At 40.7% G+C, this 18,954-nt stretch overlaps 1 protein-coding gene across 1 annotated transcript; it reads left to right on the plus strand.

The window, feature by feature from the left end:
* The first annotated feature begins 6,781 nt into the window (after window positions 1-6,781).
* On the plus strand, window positions 6,782-7,897 carry LOC133141581 (proteinase-activated receptor 1-like). Its single transcript, XM_061262147.1, has one exon. It carries the CDS (start codon window positions 6,782-6,784, stop codon window positions 7,895-7,897), a length of 1,116 nt encoding a protein of 371 aa, XP_061118131.1.
* Window positions 7,898-18,954: the final 11,057 nt, after the last annotated feature.

The raw sequence follows: 18,954 nt of genomic DNA on the forward strand, positions 1-18,954 counted from the left end.
CTGAGTGCACGTCTTCAACAAAGTACTCCTGTTAGCAGCCAGTAGCGGCAGGTAAAGGACTTTGCCACTACAACATTACATTGGCTTGGCATTTGGCAGATGCTCTTATCCAGAGCGATGTACAGTTGATTCGACTAAGCAGGAGACAATCCTCCTCTGGAGCAATGCAGGGTTAAGGGCCTTGCTCAAGGGCCCAACGGCTGTGCAGATCTTATTGTGGCTACACCGGGATTAGAACCACCGACCTTAGGTGTCCCAGTCATTTACCTTAACCACTACGCTACAGGCCAACCACTGGCAGCAAATATCAATGTCCCACCACCATATTCCACAGTAGATATGAGTTGCTTCTCCTTGAATGCATTCCATTTCACTGGCAAACATGTCGATGGTGTGTATGGCAAAAATGTCTCATCTGACCATAGCACTCTCTTCCAGTTATAACTCCAATTAGGTTGGGCAAACTCACTTTTATTTTATTTACAATAATTGGTTAGGGGTGTCAATCATTTTGTTCAGTATTATTCAGTATTTTCATTTATCATTTATTCAATTATTTTATTATTGCATTCATGAATATGCTCTGTAGTCCAAAACAGCTTCACAGGGTGATAAGTAAAGCATATTATAATGCACTCATAATGTCACATTTCATGTTTGTCATGTCATGTTTTATGTTTAGTTATTGTCTTGGTTATGTTATTGTCATGTCACGTATTATGTTAGTCTAGTATCACCACGTTTTTATGTTTCATGTCATGTTATGTTTCATGTTTAGTTGTTGTTACGATTTAATTGTTAGTCTTGCCATGTCATGTTATTTAGTTTATTGTCATATTTCGCAAACTTGTTATGTCACAATTTATGTTTCATGTTACGTTGTACTGGTCATTGATTAGCATACACTTTTTCATGTCTTTCTGCAAATCTTGCATTCCTGCTTTCTCTCTTTCTCTCTTTCCCTTTTCCCTGTCACTCACACCCTAATTGTTTCAATTTCTCTTGTCTACTTATTAATCTACTAATGCTAGATCAGGATTGGGTAATACTAACATTCTAATCATGTGTTCATGTTACCTTACGTTTCATGTGCATGTCATTTACTAATTCACTAATGCTGGGGCAGGATAGGTTTATTACTAATGATTACGAATTACCTCGTTAACTTGTCAATCCTCCACACCTGATTTCCATTCTCTTGCTGCTCTCAAGCTAATTGTCTACACCTGTCTTCACCTGCATATAAAGCTCAGGTTCATGTCTTGTCTTTGCAAAATTGTTTGCATCCTGTTTGTTTTGAGTAAGTCTGGTTATTGACCAAAGAACTTCTGCTGAACTTCTGTTTTGTTGACCATTGCCTACCTGTACCATGACTTTGCCTGCTGCTTTTCTACTTCGGTCTTGCACTGTCATCGACCCTGAGCCTGCCTACCGCCCGCCTGTACTTCTGCCCCGCTGACAGCTTTCCTGGCTACCGGACTTCTTGCATGGGGTACCGATTACGAGACTGCCTTCTGCCCCGGTACTGCACTTTGGTTTTTTGGCTGGATTTTTTTGTGTATGAACATTGCTTGCTTTTTGACCACGCTCTCTGGATATTCCCCAAATAAAGCCCTGACTGGATTTTATTACACCACTGTTTCTGAGTCGTGCATTTTGGGTCCAACCCCCTACGCACCTGTCTCACATAACGCTCTATGTAATACTCATCAATGCATAATGCCTTTCTGTGATAGAGCTAATGTAAATCGTTTCCAACATTATCTTGCTGACATCATCAATATCTTAACTGTGGTTGAACTGCAATTCACCACTCATTACCAGAAGCATACAATGGTGAATGGATGGGTAATATGCGTTACAGTTTCTTATTTTGGCCACTGTCATGTGAGTGGTGAACAAGAGAGGTCCATGGATGGAACCTTGTGGCACACCTAGAGAATGCTGACTCCATAGCATGAGTCCTATTGGATAAATAATTCTGAAACCATCTGTGATCAGGTGTGAAACCAGATTAATGTTGTTTCAGGATGGTGTTAATGGATAAGAAAGTGTGAAGTTGATTTTACCAGTGACTGAAGAAACTTTGTGAAACGGGTAATATAGAAATGGGCAATAATTATTTATATCCGTGAAATCCCCACAGTAGTGTCAGACTTCCATACTTTGAAGTTTTTCCATTCATAACTGTCAGTTTAATATGTTTAATAAGGCCTTCACAATAAATGGTGCTGTATGTCATAAAAGGCCAGGATCTAGTTGATCTTCACCAGTGCTTTTCTTTATAACAATGCTCATTAGAGCATGTATCGTTTAATAGTGCAAAGGAAAACTGGTCCCTGGTACCAGAGAGCCTAATTGAGGAATTAAAAGATGACTCAATTAATCACCTGGGACAGCAGCATGCTCAGCTCCCACAAAAAAAAAGTTTTTTGCACTTTATTGCAAGTCGCTCTGGATAAGAGCATCTGCTAAATGACTGTAATGCAATTTAATAAACATCAGTAAAATTTGGTTGAAAGCATTGCTAATTCCACATTTGTCCATAATGGGGCCAGAATTGTAGTTTCTGTGGTAATGATTTAATGTTTTTTTATAATTTGAAAATTAAGCTATATAATAATCTGATATAGCTGTCCTTACCATTTGAGTGAACTCTGGGTCAGAAATAAAATCAGCACTAGCAACGTTTCTTAAAAGAAATCACAAATTACACCTTGCTTGCTAAAATGTTTTAAAAAATCCTTTTTGTAATAAAACATAGGTGAGATCTTTGAATTTTCAAGTCTCTGCATTGTTGGCAGTCATTTCTGTTGTTCATAACACAAAGCTGCAGTGTGTGGTGTGTCCAGGAACACTAAGAGCAGAGATTGCATAATGCCTTCCTGTGGCTTTGCGATGACTATAAATTAAGTTGCAACGTACATTTTCCTGGACACCAACACTTGAAGTGCAAACTACAGCCATGTTCTTAGAATTATTGTTTTTTCTCTGTCTGCACAACGCAGCTGCACAAAATGGTCAGTATCCTCTTTACCATCTTGCCCTTGTTTTTTTGGCTATTTGGATTATCTGTGCAAAGGACATTGGGCTTGGGAAGTTAACTGGAGGGTTTAAAAATGCATACATTGAAAACTGTTTTATAATATGCATTAATATTTATTTTCTAACAAGGGCTGGTAAAGATGACATAATTACGAACCTAATGAATTGCGGAAGACATAATACGCATTTAAAAACAAGAACATCAAAGGCATTTTTGTTTTCATAAGGTTTCATATTGATTTTATTGTTAAGATAAGAAATTGTCATTGGTGTTGTTTACATTTGTAAAACCCCACGCTAAACCAACGACGGAATTTAGCCAGGGCTGAAGGTATCAGCGTGCTTGTCCTTCTGGTGTTGCTGAAAGAATACTAATAGGGTTAAAAATTAGTGGCCCCTATACGGAGATTCTAGAACAGCCAATAAATAAACCACGATACAAAGGCAGTGGTACCACTCTGCCTTCCGCTCTTTACTGGTCCGGGCTGACCAAGAATCTCCACAATAGGGCCAATACATTCACCTTCGTTTACCTGACTCCATTTTAGAATAATAATTTAGATTAGTTATCCACATGAGGGAGATTTCTTATTGATAATTTTGACTTGATCGCTATAGGAATCCTGTACTGAGATTTACTCATCTGAACAATCCTCTGCTGGTACCGACGCATGTCACATCGCGCGTTATGTGCACGTCTCACGAACTGACGAGATATCTACAGTCATTACAGAGGTCGCAGGAATAGCTACTCTTGGGTTTATCTGTTTACAGCCTAGGGACTCAGTGGGGGTTAATGGTGTATGCTCCTGGGGTTAAATTACTTTACAGCCACATATTGCCACAGTACCAGAGGAAGCCAGCAAGCTGACCAGCGCCCTGAGTGACAATGTCAGATTGTAATCATTTCCGCCTTACACATTCATGGATAGAATACAATATATTCAGTTCTATATGTAAACGTTTCTGTTTATCAGAGAGAACTGCTCATTGTAAGTAAGGTAACATACCATAACACTTTCATTGAAGGTATCGAATATACACTCAGTGAGCACTTTATTAGGTATTTATTCGATTTATTTTTTCGGCTTCGGCTGCTGTAGCCTATCCACTTAGAGTTATGATGCGTTGTGTGTTCAGAGATGCTCTTCTGCATACCACTGTTGTAATGTGTGGTTATTTGTGTTACTGTCACCTTCTTCTCAGCCTTGACCAGTCTGGCCATTAACAAGGTGTTTCTGTCTGCAGAACTGCTTCTCACTGGTTTTTTTGTTTTGTTTTTTACAACATTGTTTGCAAACTCTAGAGTTTAGTGTGTGAAAATCCCAGGAGATCAGCAATTTTGAGATACTCAAACCATCCTGTCTTCCACGAATAACATTCCACGGTCAAAGTCACTTTGATCACATTTTTCCTCCATTCTGATGGTTGATGTGAAAATTAACTGAAGCTCCTGACCTGTATCTACCTGATTCTATCCATTGCACCACTGCCACACCATTGGCTGATTAGATTAAAGCATGAATAAGTAAGTGTAACAAAGTAAAAATATTCCTAATAAAGTGCTTGGTGAGTGTACGCTCATAGCAACCAGCTTTATATGAATTGTGCCTTATCTGGCATGTTCGGTTGTTTGTTGCATGTTGTTGACCTTGACATGCACGTTTTTTTTTTTTTACGTCGCTTTGGATAAAAGTGTCTGCTAAATGAAATGTAATTTAATGTAATTTTGATGAATGAGATTATGGACACAATTTTCTGGAATCAACTTGGCGTATTGGCGCATTCACTGGCGATGTTTGAGGTGTACTGGCCACAGGCCCGGTTCAAGAATAACATCACTAAGGATGCATCTGAATTGAGTGGGGGTGCAGTAGTGGGCGAAGACCAGGATACATTTTTGACAATTTTAACAGTTAAATACATCAATCTGGTGTACTATAAAAGGAAAGGAGGCTAGATCTGTGAATAATTGTAATTTAAGTGTATACACACAATACAACATGTCACAAGGTTTTTGACTTGAAATAGGTTGTTGAGGGCCTTGGAAATACAGACATTACAAAATAAACAGTTCACACCACATCAATGCATTTACCAACTGAATACAACATAGTTTACTGGAAGTCTCTATCGATCTCTAACGATCACTGAGATTTTGGCAACGCTTGATTTTATGCTCAATATTATCATCAGAGTAAAACAATATTTTCGGTTCATTCGGAAACTGTAGCGGGACAAATGAAACTGTGGTGGCCCATTAATGAGAAACACTGGGGTGCACTCGTAGCTAGCTGCAGTGCACACTGTGCTGACTGGCACATCAACAAAACATTTTGTGATGCTGATACAGTATCATGCCCACAGTATATAACCATGTTTTACCAAAATGAATGCTAATGCAGGAACCCACCATTGCAATAATACTTTTGTATTATTTATTTTGCCTCCTCATTTTTACAATTCAATACGAAGTTACCTAGAGGGGGTGAGCTCGTTGAACTTGGATCTTTGTTTGTGGTGGAGGCGGTGGTAGTTCTTTTGCTGGTGCTCGGCTTCAACCATTTCAGAATATCCATAGCTAAGCTAATCTCGTTTTCATAACGTTTCTTATTCGCTTGCACCATTGAACTCAAATTGCACATTAAAAAGTTTACCTTGTTGTAGAAGCAACACAAAAATTGTTAGGCAAAATCAGTTCTTGAGAGGTTATTCCAAAAAGCTTGATGTACACAACAAATATGTATGTGAAAACACCTTTGACTCCACAATAGTATTTTCAGTGACATGACCCCATTTTATATCAGTGAGCACCTAATACATTTGCTAAATATTTTATTATTTTGAGATATGCTTATAAATAAGGCAACAAGCCAGCTCTTGAATAATAAATAGCATGTGAAATTGCGGAATGTTGTAAAGGCGAGTAGGGTCCGAGTTGGGTTATAAAAGTTACCCACAAAAGGTGAGATAACCACTCATATTTTTGGAGGGCATCCCTAGAGACAAAGGATACACCCAGAGGAGGAAGGGATGAACAATTAGCTATTAGCTATTAGCCAATCAAAATGGTCAAAAAGTGTTGTATAATTTAGTAAGCAAAATTGTATGTGTCCTTTCGGAGTCTCCAAATGTCCTTTTAGGAAAACTGTTGAGATATTTCTTGCAGATTACAATTTTTGCTGATCAAAAGGGGATTTGTCCAATGTTGTGGCTGTGGCTCCATTGTCTTTCTAAGCACACCAGGTAAAGCCAAAGTAATTTGTATCCCAGCTCCATAGCATGCCCTTAGAAAAATGTAGGCATGATTTTCAAACACAACTCCACTTTTACTGTCCATCAATTCCACATTTAAGTCTCCCCTGCATATTCTGACAGTACATTCCGAAAGAATTATTTGACAGAGATTAAAGTGCTTTCAACACAAATTGCATCATTCAGCTTCAAAGGTTAAGGGGGCAATTACTTTTTTACATGGGTGATATGGGTGATATGAACTTTTTTTCATTTAATAAATGGAACAGTAATTTAAAAAATGTGCTTTGTGTCTACCCTTTGTTCCCTTTGTCTAATTATATTTTGTCCCAAACTATTCAGTGTAACACATACAGTTTGCAATAAATGCGGAAATCAGAAATACCTATTCACAACACTGTAGCAAAAAAAAAAAAACTGTTCTAGCAAAAATTAGTAGAGCTATAAAGAGTTGATGGCAATACTTGAAAAACATGCAATAATGCTATGTTTTTTTATCATTGCAGTTGGCCCTCCTCATGGCGGAAGTTTTCCAGGTTGGTCAAATGAAAATACGGTCAATAGTAGTATCCAGTCTCTCAATCACTGTAGGGGAGAGGACACAAAGGTCATCAAAAAAGAGGTTGAACTGTTCCTGACTGGCTCTTTGCTGACCACGGTCATCCCCAGCATCTACGTCCTGGTGTTCATCATCAGTTTCCCTCTCAACGCTGGCGCCATTTTTATGTTCTCACTCAGGGTCAGACCCCAAAAGCCGGCGGCCATCTTCATGCTCAACCTGGCCACGGCCGACCTGCTGTTCGTGCTGCTGCTGCCATTCAAGGCGTCCTACAGCTTCAATGGCAACAACTGGGTGTATGGGCCGGCCATGTGCAGTGTGGTCACCGCCGCCTTCTACTGCAACATGTACTGCTCGGTCCTCCTGATGATGAGCATCAGTGCCGATCGCTTCCTGGCCGTGGTCTACCCCATTAGATCGCTGGCCTGGCGCCGCCGGAGGAACGCCGTGGCCGTGTGTTCTGCCATGTGGCTGCTGGCTGTCGCCGGGGTGATACCCATCCTCCTGTACAAGCAGACTGTGTGTCTGCCTCGGCTGGGCATCACCACCTGCCATGACGTGCTGGACCTCAGCGAGCAGCGGAGCTACTACCTCTACTTCTTCCTCACCTTCTCCTGTGTGTTCTTCTTCATCCCTCTCGTTGTTACCACTGCCTGCTACGTGTGCATAATCCAAGTCCTGCGTCGCACCAGCGGGTCAAAGCGCTCCAAGAAGACCCGAGCCGTGGTCATGGCATTCACGGTGCTGACGGTGTTTGTGGTCTGCTTCACCCCGTCCAACGTCCTCCTGCTGGTCCACTACTCACAGTTTGCCGACCAGCACAGTGCCAACTCCTACGCTGCTTACCTGGTCTCCGTGTGCATTGGCAGTGTGAGCTGCTGCCTGGATCCGGTCATCTATTACTATGGCTCATCTCAGTGCCGGAAGAACATCGCCCGGCTCCTCCACTGTCAGGCCCCTCCAGTGGGCTCAGGGTCTGGAAGCTCTGGTACCAGCAAGCTGGAATCCTCCCAGGGCACCCAAAGTGATGAAAAGTGAAAAGTGATAATGTGCTCTTTTATTAAGATATGTCTGCACTTATACAATGTGTGTATTAAGCTTGCTTATGATGTAGGCTATGACATAGATTTTACTTCTGAAATGACTGCATATAGCTGTCTTTTCTAAGCATCAAAATTATCCAAAGTGATGAGTTTTGTATTAAAATGTGCACATTGATAGCATGCATAATTGTAAATTAAATGATTAGTAAAGCACCTACCTTTCAGTGCTTTGCAGTTTTTTTAAGGACTGTGTAAGATTCAGCTCTTTATTCCTCAATGGATGCAGCGGATAGCCGTGAGGCAAAAGCTTATTATAGTGGTAAAAATCAAATGTTTATCAGGACATACACAGCATATACTGTGTTTACATATTGTTTACATACAATATGTAAAGACAATGAACATTAAATTGTTGCAGAATGTAATGTTTAAATAGATCTATATAATATAAAATGTCTTAATCCTTAAAATGTGTTTTCCATGTACCATGAGTCGTGCATTTTGGGTCCAACCCCCTGCGCACCCGTCTCACATAACAGTCTATGTAATACTCATCAATGCATAATGCCTTTCTGTGATAGAGCTAATGTAAATCGTTTCCAATAATGTTGTCGTGCTGACATCATCAATATCTTAACTGTGGTAGAACTGCAATTTTCCACTCATTACCAGAAGCATACACAGTGAATGGATGGGTAATATGTGTTAGTTTCTTATTTTGGCCACTGTCATGTAAATGGTGAACAAGAGAGGTCCATGGATGGAACCTTATGGCACACCTAGAGAATGCTGACTCCATCTGCTATTATAGCATGAGTCCTATTGGATAAATAGTTCTGAAACCATCTGTGATCAGGTGTGAAACCAGATTAATGTTTCAGGATGGTGTTAATGGATAAGAAAGTGTGAAGTTGATTATTTACCTGTGATTGAAGAATCTTTGTGAAACGGGTAATCTAGAAATGGGCAATAATTATATCCATGAAATCCCCACAGTAGTGTCAGACTTCCATACTTTGAAGTTTTTCCATTCAAAACTGTCAGGTTAAATATGTTTAATAAGGGCTTCACAATAAATGGTGCTGTATGTCATAAAAGGCTAGGATCTAGTTGATCTTCACCAGTGCTTTTCTTTATAACAATGCTCTTTAGAGCATGTATCGCTTAATAGTGCAAAGGAAAACTGGTCCCTGGTACCAGAGAGCTTAATTGAGGAATTAAAATATGACTCAATTAATCACCTGGGACAGCAGCATGCTCAGCTCCCACAAAGACATTACAAATAGTTTTTTGCACTTTATTGTGAGTCGCTCTGGATAAGAGCATCTGCAGCTTAACTTTCCTTAACTTTTCCCATTCATTCTCAACGGAAGTTCTTATCACTTCGGATGCGATATATTCTTGGCCGTACGTTGATATCGCGGCGCTGTTCCGAGATAAACGAATGACGTCCTTACAGTGCGGATTCCTTAACTATTCGAAATCGCCTGGGGCGAATCATTTACATGGGCTCCTTTTGGTAAGTCTATCTAGAGAATTATTTTACTATTAACGGGTCCTCGAATGATATTTATGTTGTTGAGGTATTCCCACAATATTTTCAATAAAATTGCCTGTACTTTAATCAGTTACTGCGATGTATTATTGTTATTTTGAATGTTCCAATTGTTAGTTTTTTTATGTGGGAAAATTACTGGTAAACGGGATAATGTCTCTGCATGTCTGTTTCTCAACGTCGTAGCCAGCTCCATTAACATGCTATCGTTTTAAAATATCACCGTCATTAATAGTATTGACAAGTTGTATACACGTTTGATTCGTGAAGGTTTAGACATAAAATGTATTATTTTTGCTCTTATTTCACTGGTATTGTAAAAGCAATAAGTAGCGCCAATGCCAATTGTTTATTGACATAGGCCTAACTTACTGTCATTCAGACTTGAATGACAGATCTTGGTATATGTTCCTTTATTTTCCATTAATATATTATTATTGTTGTTGTTGTTGTTGTTAACTTGCCCATATTATGTAGTTGCCCAGCTAAGTACTTAAATAATAGAGCAGTTTCTACAATTATTATATTATACAATATTTACACCCATGTTACCTTAAATTATATGAATGTACAGTAAATACATATACTGTTCTGTTGTTTCTTTGTTTAGTACAACAATGACTGTAATGCCAGGCATTACAGTATAATTAGGCACACAGTATAATTAGTACAGGTCTCTTGGTTACTTTCATACATTTCATAACTAATGTTACTTTGATATCTCCAGGTGATCAGCATGTGGAGGCGTGTATATTTTCTCCCAGGTAGGCTACAGATGTACTTCCGAAGAGGTCTGTGAAGTCCTTGGCAAAATCGGAACAATACCAGTACTTCAGGAGACCCAGCAGTTGTGGCAGCATCTGACTGTCGGGAGATAGGCTGTGTGCGTGCCAGTTGTCACCTTCCCTCCTGCCCTGGCTATTTTCCAAGTCCCAAGTCCAGTCTCCTTTAATACCTATGCATATCCACCGTGCTAATATTGTTACAAACAACAATATATAGTTATTCATTGATATTTCTGTTGCTGTTGTTGTGTTTATATGTTCATAAGAATTGTAATATGCAGTGCCCTCCGTAATGCTTGGGACAAAAACATTAATTTAGCTCAGTACACCACAATTTTATATTCATAAACAAACAAGTCAAAGTGCAAGTTCTCATTTTATTAAAGGGTATTTTTATGCATTCTGGTTTCACCATGTAGACATGACAGCACTTTTTATACATAATCCCCCATTTCGGGGCACCATAATGTTCGGGACATATTTATGTGATGTAAATTACAGTCATGTTTACTGCATATTTTCTGTATGCATGACTGGTTGAAGTCTGTGACCCACTGAGACACTGAGTCTCTGACACATCCACGCCTGCCTCCTGACGGGTGTTTCTGATCGGTTGGACACATGTTTGGGGATTTCTCTTCATTATGATGAGAATTCTTCAGCTATCAGCTGTAGAGGTCTTACTTGGCTTGCCATGCCCTATGCCCCATTACATGTTCTCTCCCCTTAATGCTGTTCTGGACAGTTGATTTTGTTAAACCTAAGGTTTGGCATAACAAAAAAGACATTACAGACTTTTTATTTTAATTTTTCAGTCTCATAATGGCTTCCTTGACATTCATTGGAACAACTCTGGCCCTCATGTTTAATGAAAATAATACAAACCAAAGGCAAGAAAAAGCCTAGAAAAATATGGTGTTTATTGTTACTATATATAAAACACAGTAATTTAAATATGGTGAAACCAAAGTCTGTAAACATGCCCTTCAATATTTGCTGAGAATATGCATTTTTGATTACAAATCTAAAATTGTGGAGTATAGAGCCAAATAAAAAAAATATGTCTTTGTCCTAAACATTACAGATGGCACTGTATATAACATTGTAATCTTTTTTTGTGTATGTAATAAATTGCAATAATTGATCTAATGTCAGTAGTGATGTAATGTCAGTTCTACATCTAATGTAGAACTTTCCACATATTGTTATACACTGCTATTTTCACATACATACTACTGTACTACTTTTATGTTGCCTCATTGTGTAAGTGTAAATATGTTTATACGGTTCTGTATTTTAATAAGCTATACCCTTCACCTCAGTTACATATTTTGCATCTTGTATTTGACAATATACACTCACTTTATTAGGTATTTATTAGACGTATTAGGTCTTCTGCTGCTGTAGTCTATCCACTTAAGAGGTTTAACGCATTGTGTGTTCAGAGATCTGTTCACTGATGTTATGTGCAGTCATTTATTTGCATTACTGTCACCTTCCTGTCAGCTTAGACCAGTCTGGCCCTTCTCCATTACCTCATAATATGCATATTTTGGCAATTGTCGGTATCTGTGTGCATGGATAGTAGACAAGTTGTAAATATTGTTCTCCTTCAGTTGCCATAAAAACTTTTACCCAACATCCAACCAGCTGCCTGCCTTTCATTTTATTTCCTGCTTGGTATTATTCATTTGAATGTAAAGTTTGTCAGGATTAGAAGATATTAAATGATGTACATCATTATCTATCACAACCTGGCTCAGTGGCCGTGACAAAGAGGGAGACGCACACTGACGCATTTAAAAAACAAGGTCAAATTTATTTGAAATAACCAGTTAACAAAATGTGTAGTGTGAAAGTCAGTTGCATCAGTAGTGTGAGTGAGTGGATGTGTGAAAAGTATGCTGAAGCAATGTTGTCTGATGCAAACCCAAAAACAACCAACAGGTACGTGGGAAGAGAGTTCCCTCCTTCAGACAAGAGTTAGGCACATTTTAACATCTGGTCCCAATTGCGCAAATAACCTGGTACTCCGCCAACAAGGCACCTGTGAAGTGAACAGTGGGGGACAAAGCCAAATACCTTAATTGTATTTGAGATAACTATTAAGTAGAATGATGGCAGAAAGGATTTCCTATCCATAGTGAAATGGAGCTGGAGATCTAATGACACAACAAACATGATTATGAAACAATTCTACAAGGAAATAGTTTCCATTATTTATGTCTATTAGGTTTGCCAAAGGGCGGATTCGAGCCGTGGTGACCATCGTAGGGCTCTACACCTACACACAGCTGGCCGTTGCGTAATAATCTGATATAGCTGTCCTTACCATTTGAGTGAACTCTGGGTCAGAAATAAAATCAGCACTGGCAACGTTTCTTAAAATAAATCACAAATTAAACCTTGCTTGCTAAAATAAAAAAAATAAAACATAGGTGAGATCTTTGAATTTCCAAGTCTCTGCATTGTTGGCAGTCATTTCTGTTGTTCATAACACAAATCTGCAGGGTGTGGTGTGTCCAGGAACACTAAGAGCAGAGATTGCATAATGCCTTCCTGTGGCTTTGCGATGACTGTAAATAATGTTACACCACAATTATGTCAGTTATGTCATGAATTTGTTTTGCTTCTCAAATAGAGACAAATAGCTCATAAAGTTGCTCTACATGCACTGTTTTCACTACTGGAAGAATCTTCATTAAATAAGCATAACCAAGTCATGCTGTAGGTGTGCACATTGATATTAATTTGTACATATCTATCGACAGTGGGCTCCAGAATTATTGGCACCCTTGATAAATGTGACTTGGTCTCCCTAAACCAGTCACATTGACCCCAACACTCTATGTAATACTCATCAATGCATAATGTATTTCTGTGATAGAGCTAATCGTTTCCAATAACATTAGCGTGCTGACATCATCAATGTCTTAACTGTGGTTGAACTGCAATTCGCCACTCATTACCAGAAGCAGACACTGGGGAATGGATGGGTGGAACACTTCAACGTACATTTTCCCGGACACCAACACTTGAAGTGGAAACTACAGCCATGTTCTTAGAATTGTTTTTTCTCTGTCTGCACAACGCAGCTGCACAAAATGGTCAGTATCCTCTTTACCATCTTGCCCTTGTTTTTTTGGCTATTTGGATTATCTGTGCAAAGGACATTGGGCTTGGGAAGTTAACTGGAGGGTTTAAAAATGCATACATTGAAAACTGTTTTATAATATGCATTAATAATTATTTTCTAACAAGGGTTGGTAAAGATTACATAATTACGAACCTAATGAATTGCGGAAGACATAATACGCATTTCAAAACAAGAACATCAAAGGCATTTTTGTTTTCATAAGGTTTCATATTGATTTTATTGTTAAGATAAGAAATTTTCTTTGGTGTTGTTTACATTTGTAAAACCCCACGCTAACCCAACGACGGAATTTAGCCAGGGCTGAAGGTATCAGCGTGCTTGTCCTTCTGGTGTTGCTGAAAGAATACTAATAGGGTTAAAAATTAGTGGCCCCTATTTGGAGATTCTAGATCAGCCAATAAATAAACCACGATACAAAGGCAGTGGTACCACTCTGCCTTCCGCTCTTTACTGGTCCGGGCTGACCAAGAATCTCCACAATAGGGCCAATACATTCACCTTCGTTTATCTGACTCCATTTTAGAATAATAATTTAGATTAGTTATCCACATTAGGTAGATTTCTTATTGATAATTTTGACTTGATCGCTATAGGAATCCTGTACTGAGATTTACTCATCTGAACAATCCTCTGCCGGTATGACGAGATATCTATAGTCAGACACCCTGTACATAGAAATTACGTGCACGGTGTGCACGGGAGAGAGTGATCCCACCTCCCAGATTGCTTAGTTTACGGTCCTTAAATCCAAAATCTGGCCTTTGATGTTAACCCTAAAAATGGGTCACCCATCTGGAATTTGGAACCCATCTGTTCAGTTGCACTGAAACAATCAGAATAATACCAAACATGAATATTATCTAAACTGACTTTGTCATGAAACATCCAATGCTTTATGCTTACTTTGTTGTGTACGGTGCAGAGAACCCAGACGCAGACCACAGGATAATGTTCAGTGGTCAAACGCCAAGAGATCCAGTACAAAGGCAAGAACGAAAAGCAAAATAATAGTCGAAAAAACAAGCGAAATCCAGGAAATCACAGGGTGAAGGTACAAAAGGGCAAAAACAAACTCGTAGTCAAAAATACAAAACAACACGTTGAAAAACCAGAAGATCAGATGAGCAAACAAAACAAGAGGGCAAGGCAGGTACAGAAGTGTTGCATTCTATGCCACTAGGTGTCAGGCTATAGTGATTCTGATTACGATAGGAAGGATGCAAAAATGGGAAGAAGAAGAGAGAAGTTCCAGTACATGTAATGCTGTACTCATTGTTAACGATGTTCCAGTAAAGTAATGGAATCATATTACACAGCCTCTTCATTGAGGTACTACAATACATAACAAATTGGCGACGAGGTTACTGCTTGCTGTACGAAGATGGCTTTTGCTTCCACGCCGTTTCCTCCGCCTTTTCTACCTTGCCCGGGTGAACCACCTATTCCGCTCGTTACATGGGAAAAGATGTTCCAAAACTATCTACTGGTCGTTGGTGTGACGGGGGATGGATGGCCGGAGGAGAGGAAAAATGCTCTTTTGCTGCATAGTCTCGGAACAGAGGGCCAGAGACTGTTTTATACGCTACCAGGTCAAGGTACGACGATGGCTGAAGCCCTTACGGCTTTGAAAGCTCACTTTAACCCGAAAAGAAATACTGTTGCTGAACGACATGCCTTCAGAAAGAGAGTTCAGGCTCAAAATGAAAGTATCCTGCAGTATGTTGCCACGCTACGAGATTTAGCTACTACGTGTGAGTTTGCGGACAAGCAGGATGAAATGTTAAGGGACCAATTGGTAGAACACATTTCTAGTCAGCGCATACGAGAACGTCTGCTGCTGGAGACTAATTTGACACTGGAGAGAGCAATCACACTTGCCACTCAAATTGAAGCTGCATTAGTGCAGGTCAAAACAATCTCTGCCACTGCTGCAGCTCCTGTCGCCGCTGTGCATACAAAACCTGCAGACGGCCGAAACCGTCTCCGTAACCCCCGCCCTAGGAAACCACCTACTGCTCCCAATTTAGGACCTGCTGCTGCCTCTACGTCTTCGCGTTCATGTTATAGATGTGGTTCTGACAAACATATGGCAAACCACAGGAACTGCCCTGCTGCCAAGTGTAAAAACTGTCAAAAGACTGGTCATTTCGCGCGCGTTTGCCGCTCCGCGCAGACATTTCATGTGGATTCAGTGGAGTTGCCTGAGATTCAGATCTTGTACTTACATGATAGTGACATGCCTGACAGAATTCGTTGTACAGCCAATGTTAAAACTTCGTCTATCACTGCCCCTATAGAGTTCATTGTGGACTCAGGTTCATCAGTTTCCATAATACCGAAACCACTTTATGAGGCTAAATTCATCCATGCTACACTGCAAGCCCCTACTGTCAATCTAGTCACATACTCCCGCTCTCCAATTCCTGTGCTGGGGTGTCTACCTGTCCTGGTGTCACGTGATGATGCCTCTTGCTCTACAAGGCTGTTCGTTGTTGAATCAGGGGACTGCGCTACTTGGGATGGATCTCATAAAAGGACTTAAACTATGCTTTGATGGCACTACAGTACAGGACGCACAAAGGCCTACTACATCTGCTGCTGTGATGGATCTGTCCACCACACCGCCACTGCCATCGGCCTATGGCAGCGCAAAACAGTTCGTTCACAAAGTGAAAGTCTCGAGTGCAGTTACCCCAATGAGACAGAAACTGCGTCGCTTGCCGCTGTCAGTGCGAGATGCGGTGAGTAAGGAAATCGACAGACTTCTCAAAGAAGGAATAATAGAGAGAATCGATGCTTCACCGTGGGTTTCCCCCATCGTGGCAATTCAAAAAAAGTCAGGAGGCATTAGAATGTGCGTGGATTTGCGAGAGCCGAACAAGGCTGTTGTTACAGATAGTTATCCACCTCCACACATTGACGAGTTGCTGTCACTTCTCAAGGGCGCTACTGTCTTTTCTACTATCGATTTGGAGGCAGCATACTTCCAATTGCCCCTACACGAAGAGAGTCGTGATCGGACAGCTTTCGTTACGCACGATGGGCTGTTCAGATTTTACCGAGTCCCATATGGGTAGAACCTGCACAGCTAGACCAATGAGGGAATAGCTGGAGGTGAAGGGACGACGTGTTCTTTCCTGGCTGTTGAATGAAAGATTTTAATTATCATCCTCCGCACACGAACAGAGCACAATTATGTTTAGGAATATACTGGGTCTGTTGCCACGGGTCGGATATGGATTGACCTGCCCCATATCCCGCTTACAACTGGCCTGAAACAGATCAGTAATATTCCTAATATTCTCCGTTCGTGAACGGGGCCGTTTTGAAAGCTTAGTGGTTACTCTCGTTCCACTCGTTTATCTGACTCCATTTAAGATATATAATTTAGATTATCATTCCACAAAATCCTCCAGCCAACGTGGCGGTCGTCTCACGCAAACTTACGCGAACCTCGGGAGTGATTACACTCGACTCGTACCTGCGCCACTATTACTCAATATATGTTCTCGCGATTTAACATTATTGCTGAATATCTCAGTTCGGTGTAGAACTCAGAGGCTGAGGGTCCAGTCAACACAATACATGCAACACTGTCATGATAGTTGCGAGCCCAGGTCGGCGCAGCATTAACTGGGCTCCTTAGAGATAATTTGACAGGAACCGGCGCTGTAACGCCCAGGGGTTCCCTTCACGTCAAATCACAAGAGCCGTGCCTAACCGACCCTTTAAGTTGGCAGAAACTTGCTGGCCTCACAGCTTAGAACTATCACATGGGTACCAAGCTCTCAGTTCGGTGTAGAACTCAGAGGCTGAGGGTCCAGTCAACACAATACATGCAACACAGTCATGATAGTTGTGAGCCCAGGTCGGCGTAGCATTAACTGGGCTCCTTAGAGATAATTTGACAGGAACCGGCGCAGTAACGCCCAGGGGTTCCCTTCACGTCAAACCACAAGAGCCGTGCATAGCCGACCCTTTACGTTGGCAGAAACTTGCTGGCCTCACAGCTTAGAACTATCACCTGTACCACGGGACTGCCGATCGGTCAGTCCTTGGTCCCCATTGTCCCCCTCAATATTCAGTTGTAATTTAGGCTGAAAAGGTACAAGATGAATTAGAGTCATGGAGATCACGCAAGTTACAAACAAAATAATTTATTTCCAGACGGGTAGGCAGTTAGCGTAGAATAAAACAGTCAATTACAGTCAATAGACAAATTAAAGATAAATAGAATAGAGTGAAATCTTACCCAGCCTGCTTTCGCTACACACATATACAAAGTATGCACAGTGTGGGAAATCGAGTGTGATCTTCCTGATACTTACATACACGTACAATATGCTGTGTGGGAAGTCGAATACGATCTTCCCAGATTGGTCTGTCTCCCTTGCTTTTATGCCAAATCATACGTTTGAAACCAGGCGGCAGTGCCATAAATCAACTTGGAGGGGTGGTCAAATCTGGAATTTAGACCCCCACCGTTGGGGGTTGTTGAGTAGGGAAAATGAGATGATTACCAGGAGAGGACATGTAGGTTTTCCCTTGAGTTATTGAAACTATGGTTTATTAAAATCCATTTGGTATGAAATGTATCTCATCTGATTCCTTGACTTTACTGGATCACATCCATACCAAACAGATTATCCTAATGTTTTGTTATGGTGCAGTTATCATGAAACCTCCCTCCTGTGTATCCATTTTACATGTAATTCATGTTATTTCTACAATGGGCATATTGCAATACAACAAGGATCACATGGGCAATGTTTACAATATTGTACCGGGTCTATTGACCATCTAAACAACAGTTTTGAGGTTTTCATCCAAGAGAGTAGTCCCTGGGGTAATGACAGCAGTGCCCAAAGGAGGGCACTGTGGTACTGCCCGGAGTCTTTCCCCCTGGAAGTGACCAGGTGTGGGGTCATAAGATGTTAGGCACATTCTTTTCCCGGGAGTTTTAATGGCCCACATGGCCTAATTGCCCGGGAACCGCTCATCCACCCACCATATATCTATCCTTTATCTTCTTGGCGTCACTGGTCTGGAACTCCTCAAAAGGTACTACAAACAGTATTGTCCTTTGTCCCTTTTGACACACACCAGAACCCCCACCTCACAAATGGCAGAGTCAACCCCCAGCTCACAGGCTCCTCACAGATGGCAGCCCTTCCTGACCTTAACCACTATGCTACAGGCCGCCCCATCATATCTATGAATGCTGTAGTTGGGAGTTTTCATGATAACTGCATTATGCTGTAAATATGTCTTTGTGCCTCTCATGGTAATATACCTTTTGGATAAACCTGATTTGGGTGAATGAAAGGAAAGGAGACATCCCAGACTGTTTGGTTTCTTCTCCTTATCTCCGAAATCCAGGCCTTAGTTCTTGACCCTAAAAGTGAGTCACCCATCTATAATTTACAGCCAGGCCCACCAGGCAGGGGGCTAAAACACATGGCTTCTACAGAGACAGCTTTTGCCCAGTTTCCCCTCGGCTCCTGAATGGTTGTGATATCAAAGGTAGACTGTTACAAAAACTAGACCATTACACC

Source organism: Conger conger, chromosome 12, assembly GCF_963514075.1.
Source record: "Conger conger chromosome 12, fConCon1.1, whole genome shotgun sequence".
NCBI lineage: Eukaryota > Metazoa > Chordata > Actinopteri > Anguilliformes > Congridae > Conger > Conger conger.

Bases quoted from the DNA above. Each gene is read 5' to 3' on its own strand.
- LOC133141581 (XM_061262147.1), top strand. From the start codon at position 6,782: ATGCTATGTTTTTTTATCATTGCAGTTGGCCCTCCTCATGGCGGAAGT.